General features: G+C 44.4%; 1 protein-coding gene across 2 annotated transcripts in view; it reads left to right on the top strand.

The window, feature by feature from the left end:
* The window catches only part of LOC149361906 (uncharacterized), a 56,094-nt gene extending 41,160 nt beyond the window's left edge, over positions 1 to 14,934 (top strand). For both annotated transcript variants that reach the window (XM_089572872.1, XM_089572871.1), the window contains exons 3-5: positions 6,563 to 6,636; positions 7,014 to 7,097; positions 14,789 to 14,934. In XM_089572872.1, the coding sequence (XP_089428998.1) occupies positions 6,563 to 6,636; positions 7,014 to 7,097; positions 14,789 to 14,916 (286 nt within the window). In that variant the 3' untranslated portion in view covers positions 14,917 to 14,934. The remainder of the gene's footprint in view (positions 1 to 6,562; positions 6,637 to 7,013; positions 7,098 to 14,788) is intronic.
* Positions 14,935 to 15,259: the final 325 nt, after the last annotated feature.

Raw genomic sequence — 15,259 nt, 5'->3', positions numbered from 1 at the left:
CATAAACAGGGGCGAAATATAATTCAGTAATCAGGCTTCGGGAGATTATGAGTAGCGTTGATTACCGATTCTACAAGGTATAATACTAAATCCACTATATGTCAGTGCACCCCATCTAGAACCAAGCCCTGCTGAGCAGAGTTCCATGGATACTAAAGGAGCACGAAATTACCAAAAAGGCCTCGAAGCCTTTCTACGCTCTAGTACAGCCTTTGTCAAAAGTTTGGAGTCCAGGGGGTTTACTTCTGAAGCACACTGTTTGGTTCGTAATGCATCTCCAGCGCTCCACATTTGCTGAAGGTAAGAAGATTTCTGGTCCTGCCTCCTCCAATGGGTAGGGCTACCACGAATGTTACAGGAGTCCCACTGCGAGGCTTAGAAGCAAACCCCCTGGGCTCTAAACTTTTGACAAAGACTGTACATTAGCCTTGACTTAGCTTGTTTGCAACTTGCCGCACGCAGAGTTTTCACATTGTTGCAGAGATTCTTGGGAACGTCATATGAACAACATTTTAGAGGGGTGCGCTTCCCATTATTGATGCTGCTACAAAAACCGAATCTTGAAGCGCCCGCTGTATATGCGACTTGCGCAGTGGTCGCTAGACAGGTACGCGGAACGGCAGGGCTGCAGACAAGATTTCAGAGCGAAAGCACTACTGGCCTCGCAACGTCGTAAATACCGGTGTGTGGCGGAGCCTCTCCAGTCAATTACATGATGCGTGAAATGGCAGGAATTAAAGACTTTGAATGAGGGTGACCTTGGCGAACCTAGAGAAACAAAATAAACAAATTCAGGGGAGCACTTTGTTGACCTAAACTGCGGTGAGGCGAAGGCCTTTTCCGCGGTGTTGCTGCATGTGTAACTAATGTGTGGTTAAGATGTTAAGCTTCGCCTCTGAGTGGAATGCGACAGCGTCTTGCAACGCTGCCAGGGAATCCACAGAACGCCATCGCCCATTCGGCTCTACGCCTTGCTCGGCGGTAAATTGGTTTTTGAGGAAAGGAAATGTATCTCTCTCGCATATCTCCGTGGACACCTGAACCTCGCCGTAACGAGAAGAGAGGAAGACGGGAGTGAACGAAGACGCCGTATTAGCTAGACGCACCTTTGTTCATTCAAAACCAACCATCTGGCATGCCGGAGTGGTTAGCGTGCTCGTCTCGCATTCCGGAGACCCTGGTTCGATTCCCCTACTCTACCAATTTCCTACTCGGTTTTAGTTATTTATGTGGTCTTACTATAAAGATTAATTAGGCTAATTGGTCTTTTCTATTGTTCTAATGCAATCTATCATGTCCTGTCACTCATCTGTCAAGTGACGGAACTGTCAAGAATGTTCGACACAGTGTCTGTGAAACGTCTAGAAACGTCTAACTATTAATGATAGTTAAACATGACATGCACATCTCGTGATACTAGTAAATGTATGGTTAATGACAGTTAACGTCACCTTAACTAGTACACTGATTAATTAGTGTTAGTTAAATTACAGGCGATGTGCACAGTCCCGAATGCCACTTCTTTACTACTAATTGCCATTTACTCATTTAGTCGTTAAGTACAGTGATATAAACATGAAATCCCTTTATATCGTGTTCCGATGTCTCGACTGCACCCGATTAAGTATCGATTGGCTATTGACTGACAAAATCCGAAACGCGGACACATTTGCTAACACGTCTTGGTCACGACAGTATGAGGCATTAAAGGCTTTCACCTTAATATTGCCGCGACAGGGTTTCGAAGCCCCGGCGGTGCGAACTGATCATCTTCGCTGGCCACTGCACGACAGCGCTATGGTAACGCCGCAGCCAATCACGCCTCGTGTTAAACTGCAGCACACACTGGCGCTAAGCATTGCACGTCATCGTCCTCATCAGCTTCCATCTGTGCGCAAATCACAAAATGAAACGGAACGCGCTTTCAATCGCGCTTTTAGGTACGTGGCATTTGGTGACCACCTCTAAAGACCTGATTTTGCACAATATTTCGTGGTTGGAAGTGCTAACCCGTTTGCAACTTTTTCCTATTCCCTTTAATCCAAGTGCCAGCAAAAATAATCCGAGCGGCAAGGAACATAATCTGCATATAACGGAATTGAATCCGAGTGCAAAACACCTAGCTAACGGCCACTGTTATAATGTTATCGGCAACTTACTTAACACCAGCGCCGACCAATTTAACCCGAATGTCAGTGCAATGTGGTTTTAATCCGGGAAACAACCATTTTATTCAAACTGCGCGAAATGAGCAAAGCGGTCGACTTCTAAGCAAAGAGGACGAATAATAGATATGACGGGTAGTCGCATTATTTTGGGACCATACGCCACCTAAGGAAAAAGACTGCATGCAATGTTTCAGTTTCATCGCATTGAACTCATGTGTCTCGACAAGTTTCAGCCTTTCTAAGAGGCAAAATTTCTGAATTGCAAAGCATCACAGAATCTTCGTACTGTGGTTTACTGGTGAGAATTTTTACCGGGAGAACGAAGAAGGGCACACAGATGCGCACGCATTCCTAAAAAGCAGTGGACAGAGGGAAACCAATGGATCAGTGTGCTGTGTGTAGAGTGATAAAGCGGTAAAACGAAGAAAAACTTCTGTGGTTCTCTAAGTCTTGTCGCATTGTTTAACTTCGCATCACACTACACACTTCGTCTCGATCCTACTATTGGTATCTAGGCATGATCCCATCTACAAGAATGCATTTTTACCGCTTACAAACTTCAATAAGACAACCGGCGGTTAATCAAGGACCGTACATCGCATCGGCATGAAAATTCAATGAATGCAACGACTCAGCACCAGCACCGCCTAACTAGGTAATTCCGACACGACAGTCATATTTATTTGCTGTATTTGCATCGAACCTGAAAGAAGTGGCCAGCGTTAATTATAGAAATATTGAAAAGGTCTTTCTCCTGCAGAGGAAATAGTCAGGCTGATGATGGTGCCCATGATGCATGCCTGGAAAGTTCTCAAACAGTCCGGTTTCGCATATTTTCCAGCGATTATTAATTGCGACAAGAAAGAGCTAACGAAAAAGCGAAGCAAAATATTGCATACCGTCGTGCCGCTTAGACGGCGTATGAACCTTAAAATAATCTCAAATTCGCTTTATTCCTCTTATTTGTTCTCTGTGCTTTGATGTCATCAGACAATGGTGATTTTCCGCACGTGAAATTAAATACTTGGCCCTCGGATTAAATTTGTTCGCACTCGCATTAATGAGTTTGGAGTCTGGATTAAATACGCTGACGCTTAGATTAACTGTCCTGGATTCGCATTAATTAGCATAATGTGAAGTTTGTATTGGTGGCGGCTAAGAACATATTTGTTTTCAGTTGAACTAAATATTCCATGGGGTAACCTGCATAATCTAAAGATCTGATGAAGCATCGTCGTTATAGCGTGTTTCTTCAAGACAAGATTCGTTGGCATATATTGCGGACGCGCGAGATACTAAGCAACGTTTCACTACTTGCTCGCTCGCGGGGCCTGCGGAGCTGAAGTAAATAGGCATTTTTATTTATTTATTGCGTGTTTAGAATATCGCATATACTAACATTAATAGCAAAAAATGACGCCATTTAAGAATAGCCATCACCAGTCTAACTCGGACATAAAAGCGCAGTATTCTGATAACGAAATCTGCGACGTCTACCTGTAGAGCGGCAGGCAGATGCCCCTCGTTGTTCAATGTTATTTCGACAGAGCGTAAAATAACAACGCAAGCGGGCGAAAGAAAAAGCAAAGAAAGGACACGACAGACAGAAGCTGGCGAATTTGCAGAGTTGCGAATAATTCGTTTTCTTTGCTTTTTTTAACCAAATAGTTAGCGGTTATTTTTCTGATAAAATACTCACGCTCAATACACTACCAAAGGGAGCTTTAACTTTTCTTAGATTCCGAATTGAGGCAAAGAGAAAGTAATGTGCCAGTGAAACTACAGAACATGTTTCATGTTTCTAAACAATGAAACAACGGTTATTTTACGGCCACCATCGCTGCTGCTTGTTACCAGTTCATATTTGAAATGCTTCTCTTCACCAGAGCAGCGAGCAACGGCGGCTAACTTCGACGCCATGGCACACGAAAGAACCCAAACTTGCTGGCCTAAATACCGATTTATTCTGCAATCAGCGTTCTTAAACGCTCTTTTGGAGCTTCGCGTGTTATATTCTGTTGAATTTCAGCACATTTGTGAGGCTGAAGACTCCGTCATATCAGTGTCAGTGCTTCAAAAATATTAAAAAAAAAGGAACTAAAAGCTTTCTCAAAGATGCAACACAACAAGATCATGGGCTACTACGTAAACTTTGCGGCGCTGGCCACAGCTAGTCTCACTCGAGCAAGTTAGGCTCTGACGTAAAATACACAGTCGAGAAATCATAGAAGGGGTGTTATCCGTTTCGCTCAGTTAGCATACGCATGAAGCTGCAGCTGTAATCTGTATTCAAACAGGCAGAATGCAGGATTTTCATTGACTCCGCGGCCAGTGTTCCGAACATTTTCTTACCTTATGATACTTCGGCCTATCCTTCTCCCATCGCGCGAGTTTCTTTCATCACGTCCTCGAGGCATTCAGCGCCAACGCCCTACTCAGGCTTGTCATTCTCCATTGAACTTCTGGTGCCAACCAGGAGCACAACGTTCAGGACAAGCGGCGAACCGTGATGCGCCATGGCCTCACAGGAGGCCTCGACTGCGCCTAGTTCAATTTCACTATTTATGAGAGTGGGTCAAAGCGGCATCATATCTTGTTGCTCAACGGGAATCCTTTTTTAACATGTGTATTGAATCATATCGGGAGGTATACCTCAACATTTTTACAATACATAAAAATAGACCGCAGCAGTGGCCTAGTTGTCTGAGCATCCGCCTCGCAAGCGGGAGGTGCGGCGTTCGATCCCCAGTGCCGCCTTCTACCGACCGGTGATACAGCGGGTACAAGCTTTCCCGGTTTCTTTAGGTGAAATGTTTGGGAAATGCGCCTTGTGCCATGGCGCTATTTCGCCACAGATGCCCTTGTGCTATAAAAATTCATCATCATCAACATTTTGAAAATAGGCTTTTTATTAAGGAGAGGCCTTATTCGGCACATCATTATAAGTGATGTAGCGCATCAGAACACAGCTAAGACGTTCTAACAAGTAGACTGATTAACTATTATTGAAGAGTTAACCTTCTAGCTTTTACTGCTAGTCTCATTATTTATTTAAGGGCACACATCCCATGGTAGTACCCACAAAAAATTTTCAAAATTCGAAAATGCAGTTACAGTTGGTGCTCTGGCCCAACAAATTCGTCTCTCTCGACGAGTTACATGCTCTGGAGGAGTTGCTTAGTCTGGAAACTTTTCACAAACGCCTGTATTTTGGCGGTACGTAGACTCTATTTTGTCGCGGAAGTCCTGGGTATAATTCCAAGCACCTTCCGAAGAATTTATCGTTTTCTCTGATGTCATAGTCACGCCATCCGGGATTTTTTGGACCTGTGATGGTGATCAATGCCAAAGTCAGGTATCGGTGCCGAGGAGTCATGTAGTGCTTTCCCATTAAAAAGTTAGCAATTTATTTTTAGCTAACCATCCTACTAGTTAGCACGTCCTAGATGTATTTATGGTGCCCTACACCACTGACATTGCTATGCCGAAAGAGCGCTCTTTTAATTCGAAAAGGCTGTAGTTAAAAATTGCAAAAACTCTTATCTGAAACGCACGGGATAAAAGTTCTTCAAAACATCGTCGTTCATAAACTGCCGGCGGGGTAAGTACAAAAGAGCAATTTCTGTTGTTGTCTTCGCCGTAATCCTGTCGTCGATCTAGATCATTTCAATCAGTTTTTTTCTCCACCGCGCACCTCGATATCTCTGTTCATTACAAGATCATGCCCGCGCTTTGAAATTGTTTTCCGCGACTTTGGCACTCTTACCGAAATTTTCACGATTCTGTCTTTCCTGACCCTTCTTTTTTTTTCTAAAAAAATAGATCACCTTGTAATCAGCGTTTACCAAGGAAATAATTCAGAAAGAACTTTGGCGCTGCTGCAGCTGTTTTCTTGTTTATATAGTGCAACTCGTATAAAAGTGTGCCAATTTTTATTATTATAAACATACAATAACAAAGGCAACTGCGAAGGAAACACAAAAATATAATACAGGGAACACAGGCTAATGTTTAAAATTTCCCTGAAGAAAAGCGCGAACTTAGATGGAGGCTGAAGGAATACACATATACGGGCGCTGTCTTCCTGCAGTCCTCGTCCGAGTTCGCGCGGTTCTTCAAGAAAATGTCATGCAAACTCGACCAAGCATTCGTTTTAAAGTCTTTGATAATTTAAGTACTCTAGAAGACATTAGTAAATACTTTATTTCTCTCTGTGATGTCCTTCGCAGAAGACTCCTTAATTTCTGGTGCATCTCGACGGTTTTATCAAGCTGCTACCACGTACTTAGCTCTTACCCTTTTTCCCTTATTCTGCATTGGTTTGTAAATCAACTCTCTGGGAAGCCCGTTCACAATGTTAATTCCGCTTTGGTTGTTCAATTTATTTTTTTCAGGAACACCACGTTCAAGTTGATGTCATCGCCTGGATATACGGCGAAGAATGTTCTCAACGTGCAGCCCATGGATAGTGAGCAGTGGTTCTTAATCTTGCACTAATTATACGATAAGGATTCAAGAAACTACCAAAAATATCATCATAACTTAAGCCATCAAAATGTTTGCAACAAAAAAAGAATGACGCGCATTTGCATTTACATCTTTCAGACATCTGCTATTTCAACCGGTACAGTGCTACGAGTCTGAGAAGAGAGTGATGGACAGTAAAACTTCAGAGCGCTCCTATGCATACCTGCTAAACAAACTTGTAATCAGAAAAGCTATTTATCTCTGCAGCTACACGTTATCGTCCGCTTTGTATGACTCTAGCAGCAGAGCATGCCGCGATTTGTAGATTTGTGAGATCAGACACAGATCTGAAGGTTATTGCTTCTCACTGCTTTCCAGAGCCAGGCGTTTCCATAAATCTCACGATATCTTACCGGGACTGCCATTCCTGCAAAGTGCTTCGTCACAGCTATATTGAAAATGGTGAGTGGGCTTCTTCTTCTCGGGCGTTTTTTGCACGAACTACGTTTGTGTCACCAGCTTTTCCGAATTTCATCGGAGTGTCCTAGGTTCCACAATACGTAGATATATGTTCCTCGTTCACTAGTTAAAAACCGCATGGTCTAACTTGGGCACTGGAGTGTTTCATCTCTGAACTTCTCTTTTGATGCCCAACTGAACACAACTTTTTGAGCGGAAGCGGTACTGTTTCACCACATAGCTTGCATGCTAAAGACCTTTCCTCATCCGCCCTAAACAGTTTGTTTCACTTAATCGTTGCAGTTGAAAGACTCACTTTAGCATTTTAAAAAAAAAGGGTTGTTGCAGCAACAACTCTATAAGGATAATTCCCCGATGAAAACAGGGTTGGCATCGTATGTTTTAGAGAAACGAATCCGTCTTTCAGCCGCTGACAGAAGTGAATATCGCACAGGCGTGGCTCGAAGGCATCAGTGATACGGGGATCGCAGTGTGAGCGTCTCCTAAAACCATTTTATACGCGCATTATGCGCTGCCATCAAGAAAATTTTGAAAATCCGTGTGTGTGTGTGTTTCTCCGACCTCTTATAGTTCACAAAAAAAGTAGCTGTGTAAACTCTTTAGTGCGTGAAGATAAGTACTGCAGTTGAATTAAGTTATTGGCGTGAGCAAGCCATTTAATGAGACCTGGCGGTTACCGTGCTTTGCGATAAGTTACCGTCCTGTGCGTCCTAGCGGATGCGCTAAGCAGCGAAGGAACACGAGCGTAGTGTTCTTTCAAACACCGGTTTCCGCAGCGTGCAGCACGGCAAAGACGGGGGCGAGCCCGGGATTAAAGTTAAGATTTTGTATGGCGCCAGGATTTCTTTTTCCCCTCCTTACCACCGAGAGACTCTCCTGGAGTAGGCATAACACGTAGACTAGTATTAAGAAACGAAAACACATGAGGTTGGGCTAGTTGGTATTCCATTGAAGTGAATTTAGTGCAGAAACGGGACACAGGAAGAAACAGCGCTTGTGTTGCTTGCTGTTCCTTCATTTGTCCCGTTTATGCGTTAAAATCACTTCAATCAGGGCAGTGCGTTCCATAACACGGAAAATTGAGCACTAGAGGAAACACTGTCATCGCTCCACAGTTTCGCCCGCATCGTGTTTACTTCGAAACGCATCGAGGTAAATGGTTTTTGAGGGGAGGAAATGGCGCAGTATCTGTCTCGCATATATCTCGGCGGACACCTGGACCGCGCCGTAAGGGAAGGCAGGAAGATGGAAGTGAAAGAAGAAAGAGAGAAACAGGTGCCATAGTGGAGGTCTTCGGAACGATTTCGACCACCTGGGTGTTTTTAACGTGCTCTGACATCGCACAGCACACGGGCGCCTCTTGCGTTTCACCTCCATCGAAACGCGGCCGCCGCGGTTCGGTTCGAACCCTGGTGCAATGACTTTTTTCCAAGGTTATTAGAGTATATTAGAGACTGTGACCAAGCTGGCATCGAAAGACAACTAGCTCTATTGCTCATCGTAAATATTTACCCCACAGAGATTATTTTGTTTCAACGCATTTTTGCAGTTTCTAAGCACGATTGTGCGCTTACGCGGCCGTTCCATGGTTTTCAGACTTTAAGATAATCGTAAAGGGAGGAAAGGACACAAAGAGCTGTCAGTGCGAAACTCATTAGTGTGCGAAGATAACTACCGCCGTTAAATTAAGTTATCGGCCGTGAGCAAGCCCCTTAATGACATCAGGTGATTATCGTTTTTTGCTATGGGAAGCGAGCGGATGCGCTAAGCAGCGAAGAAAAACGAGCGTAGTGTTCTTTCAAACAGCAGTTTCAGCAGCGCGCAGCCCGGAAAAGACGAGGGCCGGCCCCGCGTTACAATTTACCATTTCTTATGGCGCCAGGTCTTCGTTTTTACTTCATACCACCGAGAGTTTACGTTCCTTAATGTCCCGCCGTACCCCAATAACCATTAATATAGAGTTTCTCCACCAGTAGGCGTACGGCGGTACATTAAGGAACGTAAGCGCATGAAGTTCGGCTTGTTGGTTTTCCACTGAAGGGAACTTCGAGCAAAAACGGGGCACAAGAACGAACAGCGCTTGTATTGTCTGCTGTTCCTTCATTTGTCACGTTTTTTGCGCCAAATTCACTTCACTAAGGAATGCATTCCACAACACGGAAAATTGAGCAGCACACCGCACACGGTCCTTGCTCCACAGTATAGCCGGCATCGTCTTTACTTCGAAACGCGTCTTAAATACACCTTCACACCAGCAGAGAAGCCTGTAGGTGGGTACGGACAAGCCTCCACCTGCACATTTTCATGTCCTCTGTCATTTGAACGCCGGCAGCTTGAGGCCCAAACGAGAGCTAACAGATGCGTTTATAATTACCATGACTGGTATTTTCCAGAGGAACGTGAACAGTGCGAAATTATAATGTTGGCCAGCGCACAGGTGGGGTGAAATTGGTTCTTAGTTCGGTTTTTTTTTTCAGAAAAGTTACTGCAGCTAATTGTCCACAGTACTTATCCTGAAGCACCAATGTGCGAACAATCAGGCTTTCTTATTGTCTCTTAAAATGTCATCTAGTTATTAACAACTTAATTAAAAATAATGAAGCTTGTGGAGGCACAATCTTCCGGTAGAGCCACGCTGCTCTGGGTTAGTAATGTGTCTGTACTAGACTATATCTGCACCGTCCACTTATTTAAACTTGCGCTCTACCCACCGAATTCCGCAAATATACGGTGTCAAAATCTGCTTGAAAAAAACAAACGAAAAAAAGAAGGGCTAAAGCGGGGGGAGGGGGGGGGGGGGTGAGCTGTCATCGCTATGGTGCTCATGATAGCAGTTGGTTATGCCCAAGGTGACAAATCTCAAGCAGGGCTGTTCCAACAGAGCTCTCACCTAGTGTAATATAAAGCCATGGCGGCTCAAGCTGTCAGGACATTTCGGAAAGGCGGCGCACAAGGCTGCCGAAGTGCTCCCATGAAGAAAGCGGCCACAAATGCAGACAGGGCTAGGACCGGCTCTAAACGAAGGCACGCACAAAAATTCAATTGACACCAATGCGCTGAGCTCACGTCCGTACAGGTGCACCAAAAGTAAAACGCAGCACGCGAGCGGTGGCCAGACTGGCCAAAACTGCATGCCAGCGGCTCTATTAGCAGATGCGCAGCTGAGAACGAGGGTGTTTCAGCACATCCGGCAGACCCATCTCAATGATCTGACGCTCGCCTTGTCGTCAGGTGGAGCGACACAACGCCGCTACCATCACTGCTCGCCAGAAGCGCTTTCAGTGCTTCGTTAGGAATGGCCCCAATTTCAACCAGCGTGACCGTCGTGTTCGCGCTTCACCTGGCGGTAAGTTTGCTGCGCTATGGATCATAAACGCTTCTGTATCGGTTTCCCAAGTGCGATCAAAATTTTACTTGCATACCTAAATGGAACGCATGAAAAAACTAATAACATGCATATATTAGCAATTCATATTGAATGAATTTCTGGAGTGAAAGTACACCAAGAACTTTGATGTGTTCGTGTAGACTGAATTCCTATAGTGAAATCACATCAAAAGTATCTGAGGAATATATATTGGATGAGTTTCTGTGGTGAAAATACATCAATATCTTTGACGAGTTCGTATAGACTAAATTTTTGATGTAAAACCGCATCAAACGTTTCGTGTGGTTTATATAAAGGCCTCTCTACAAAATCGAAGTTTCTGTCGACATCCTGGCGAGTCCATAAAAACCCCATCAGAACTCAACAGAGATTCCATGTCCATTTTTGTAAGGGTTGCTTCAGCACAAATTGGCTTTATTTCACTCATCGAAAATTTTCATCGAAAAGAAGGTTGTCTCTGCTTGAGGCGTCCTCGATCGGTTATATTTTGATCATCTATTTATATCACAAAGACAACGCAGCCAATACATGCATGCTGTACTTTTTTTTCATCCGTTCCCTGGAGCCAAGCAAAATTTTGACCGCATTCGCCGAACAAACTCGTCGCTAAGTGAAGCGCAAACCGCAGCGGTCACGCAGACTGAAAATGGTGGCATTCCTGACGAAGCAGAAAGAGCACGCCGCCGAAGACTATCGTTTGTGCACGATGCGGGCAAGCAATAAGCCCTTGCAAGAAGCGCTGACAGCGCTTCTGGCGAGCAGGGATGGTAGCGGCGCGGCTTCGCTGGTGCCGGCGATAAGGCGAGCATAAGAACATCGAGATAGGTCAGTCGGATGCGCCGACTCCCCTTGGTTGTCTGCGGCGCATCTGCTGATAGAGTGCGCTGGCATGCAGTTTTTCCCAGTTTGGCCACCGCTCGCGTGCTGCGTTTTACTTTTGGTGCACCTGTACAGTGACCGATAATTTCATGTGACATCAAAGGCTCTGGTGCTTCCCGAATACTGCGATTTTGAAATTTTATCCACACCAAGTTATTTATTGAGTTTGTGTACCTGCAAGAAATATTTAACGCAAAATGCTTATGACAGTTCAACTACGGCGTTTGTTGCTAACCTCTTCAGGACTGCTTATGAAAGTGCAAAAAATTGTTCCTGATATTCTTTAGACTTCTTACATAAAATTTAATCCAAGCCCTTCCCAATGAATTTTGATAACTCAAGAAACACTAACTAAATAGTAACATGGAGCAATACCAAAGCCTTTATTTAAGGAAGCGCTCACAGATTGATTGAAGCTCAAGTGGCGCTAGCACCTGGCTTCCATAGACGTCGCACAGTTCCAATCCAACCGTCCGCACACGTTTCCCGGTTGAATGTAGTTGCGGTCTCTCCGCAGTTGTGCGAACCGATTTTTAGAACTAAAAATGGAACAGCAGAGAGTACAGCATGCCCGAACGAAGTAACATTATATGATCAATGTTTTCTTATTCTATATTTCTTCATCACAAAAAAACAGCAATTTAAAGGTCACAGCTTTCTAGCACAGCTGCTGCGCAATTACGGCGAACGTCAGTGATACATTGACCTGCACAAAAGAAAGCTCGATTGGTTTGCAAGTGGTGTTGCCTCCGACAATTCCGGTTATTCAACTCCTGCCTTCAATTGCCGGAGGACACCCGGAAAGAGACACAGTTGTCAAATCGGCGTTCCGCCAAAGACGCGCACGACAGTACCATAACGACGAGCTCAACGGTTACTTGTGCTTTACTTCAGCACCGCAACAGCCTTGTTATGCACCGGGTGTTTGAGGGAAGGTGATCACTAATTTTACAAAATAGCGTGTTTGAGGTAATGCCAGTGTTGCCATGGTAATACCAGTGTTGGCGGACGTGAAAAACAAGGCGAATCATCTTAACTAGTCATGTCGTTAACAAAATTATGCTAGTAAAGTTTAAACTATTACCGATAGGCACCTGATTGCAATAACACATTTGTTTTCAGTCGTTAGTAATAGCCATGTAGCTCTTCGATTTTCGAAAATGCGATTAACCTAGGCTCTGTGGCTCGATAAAATCGGGCTATTTCGACTGCTTACGTACACTGGTAGAGAGAGGGTGTGGTAGATGGTCCTTGGCGATCACAAAATGAACAAGGGAGGGGAAAACCTCAGGTTGCTTGAGTTTCGACAAGGGGACTATTCTTCGTCTAGGGGTTGTTTTGCCTGCATGCTTTCTGAAATCACGTGTATTTTGCCACGGTCTAGACAGATTTTGTCCAGCCACAGCGGTGAGTTTATATGCGTTTTCGAAACTCAAAAAACTTACACGGCTATTACAAACGGCCGGCTACAAATCTCTAATTTCAATCAGGTGCCTATCGCTTATAGTTGAAAAGTTAACTAGTACGATTTAGTTAATCACGTTGCAAGTTAACTTGATTAGCCTGTTTCTGACGTCCGCCAACACTGGCACTGCTATGCCACAAAAGACTTATTTTTACCTCACAAGCCCTGTTTTTAAAAATGAGGGATCACGTTCCCTGAAACTCCTGGTGTATCAAATCAAATAAAATCAAAGTTTATTTCCCATCTAGCACTACAGATGGAGGAATCGTAGAAAAAAGCTGCCCTTGGGCAGCTTGACGAGTCTACAATCCTAATTATTGACAGTCCTAATTATTATTGATGTCAGCACAAGCTCCACCGGCGCTACAAAGAAACCGTGTGTAAGGGGGAACATTTTAGAAAATTCATCAGCCAACACGTAGCGGATCTCAGGATATATTCCCTAGTCGATCAAATTTGAAATATTAGCTATGTAGCAAGTTAGCACTCATCCTTGTCCTTCATTCGCTGTATTTTGTTTCATGCTGTGTTGTCTAGCATTTATATTAATCAACTCGCCCAAGTTTCTGCTCCCATCTTCCACAACCAGCAAAGTTATACCGTCATTAACCTTTCACAGTTTTTAAGAGCAAAATGAGATTCTGAACTGAGGACGGAGACAGTGCGCAGTCAGAAATAAATGGGGAAAAAAAAGATACGCATTTTCGCTCAGCACGACACATTGTGCCTGCCTCTCCACGCATCTATCGCTTATGAAGAACGCGCTCTTTAAGTCAATCTTGAACAAGAAGCTGCACAGTGTACTGTAAAAGGCACATGCCACATGTATAATGCGAACGACATTCCTGCCCCCCCCCCCCCCCCCCCAACTCCCAAACAGAACGCGTGCGGTGGACCATGATGCGGCGCTCATTTCTGCTTTCAGGTTACGCATCAGCACCGCCCTCTCTCCCCCTGCAGCAGTTTCGTTTCGCTGCCGCGACAATCCAGTGTATACTAGCCCTCCGTGCAATCTGAGTAGCAAGGCGCCATGGACGCTGCACTTGTTGTCGCGCTTGAAGAGCACGTTTGCGTGAGCCATCAGCTGCGAAGCAGTTCAATCTAACATCTTCCTTGTAAAAGAGGAAAAATTAACTATTATTATTATTATTATTATCATCTCCAACAATGTGCCAACGCCAAAATGTATGGCAGCCTTATTGCGGGGGAGGTAGCGCTGAGGTTGCTCATGACGCACTTTCCCGTTTTTTATACTTCTATCATGCATTCACTTCTCACGGTCAACATTTGCAAAGGAACGGTCCGCTATGGAATCCGCCAAATGCGGTCTTTAGCCCACATAAGGAATATTTTTAGTTGCCAGCAGCAGGGCGCAGATTTTCCTTACATTTTTTGTTTCCTAATTTTATGCAGAGTCTACAGATTACCGAATACCTTACACCATAGGTGGCACTCTAAATTTGTGTTAAATTGAGCATGACACAGTGAGATGGGTAAAAAAAAAGATAGGTGTTGTGTAATGCAAACAGGAACATAGCTGAGTGGGTAAGGGAACAAACAGGGGTCAATGATACCCAACAGTCGAAATCAAGTGAAATTAATAGGCTTAGGCAGTCCATGTAATGCGAAGGCACGATGACAAATGATCCTTAAGGGAACGGAATAAATTGCGAGAAGGCAAGCGTAGAAGTAAGCGGCTAAAAGTCGGGTGGCCGGAAGAAATTTAGAAGTATCCAGGAGTAAGTTGTCCGCGGGTGGCATGGACAGGGTTAAATGGAGAGATGTGCGAGACGCCTTTGCCCTGCACTGAGCGTAGTCACGCTGACGATGATCATGACACAAGACGATGGCCACGAGAGCTACGTCTTGCACTGGGCAGCGAAAATTCTTTCCTCTGTGTTTTACTCCAGTACTCATGGTTACAACTTTCTCATTGTACAGGGATCGGATGCAGCCTGTGGGTGACAGGCGATCAACTTGGCCAGGAGCACCCTTGCTGCTCATATATTTTCGAACTACTGTGCGGATTCAAGAAGACCTATCAGATCTACGACAAGAGCTGCTCATAAGCCAACATTAAATGCCGGGAGCCCTGAAGCATTATGCTGTAAGATGAAGCTCCTAAACGAAAGGAGCTCGAGAGGAAAACAGTGCTTATCACGTATGAAAAATAAAGTGCTTCTCACTATTTTAATTATGAAACATCATTTTGATTTCCGCTTCTAGGTTCCACAGGCTATAGGTATATCACAGTTACCAATACTTTGCCTCCATCAGCATAGCATAATATAAGATAGCGGAGCAAAAAAATCGATTACCACGCAACCACCACCCGCTGCACTCATATTCCAGACAGGGGCACTGGATATAGCGCTTGAGTTAAATTTTGAAGTTACATCTCTTACCTCCACG

Source organism: Amblyomma mixtum, chromosome 2 (assembly GCF_055824585.1).
Source record: "Amblyomma mixtum isolate Tamu chromosome 2, ASM5582458v1, whole genome shotgun sequence".
NCBI lineage: Eukaryota > Metazoa > Arthropoda > Arachnida > Ixodida > Ixodidae > Amblyomma > Amblyomma mixtum.
This window is presented reverse-complemented; position numbering and strand designations above follow the sequence as displayed.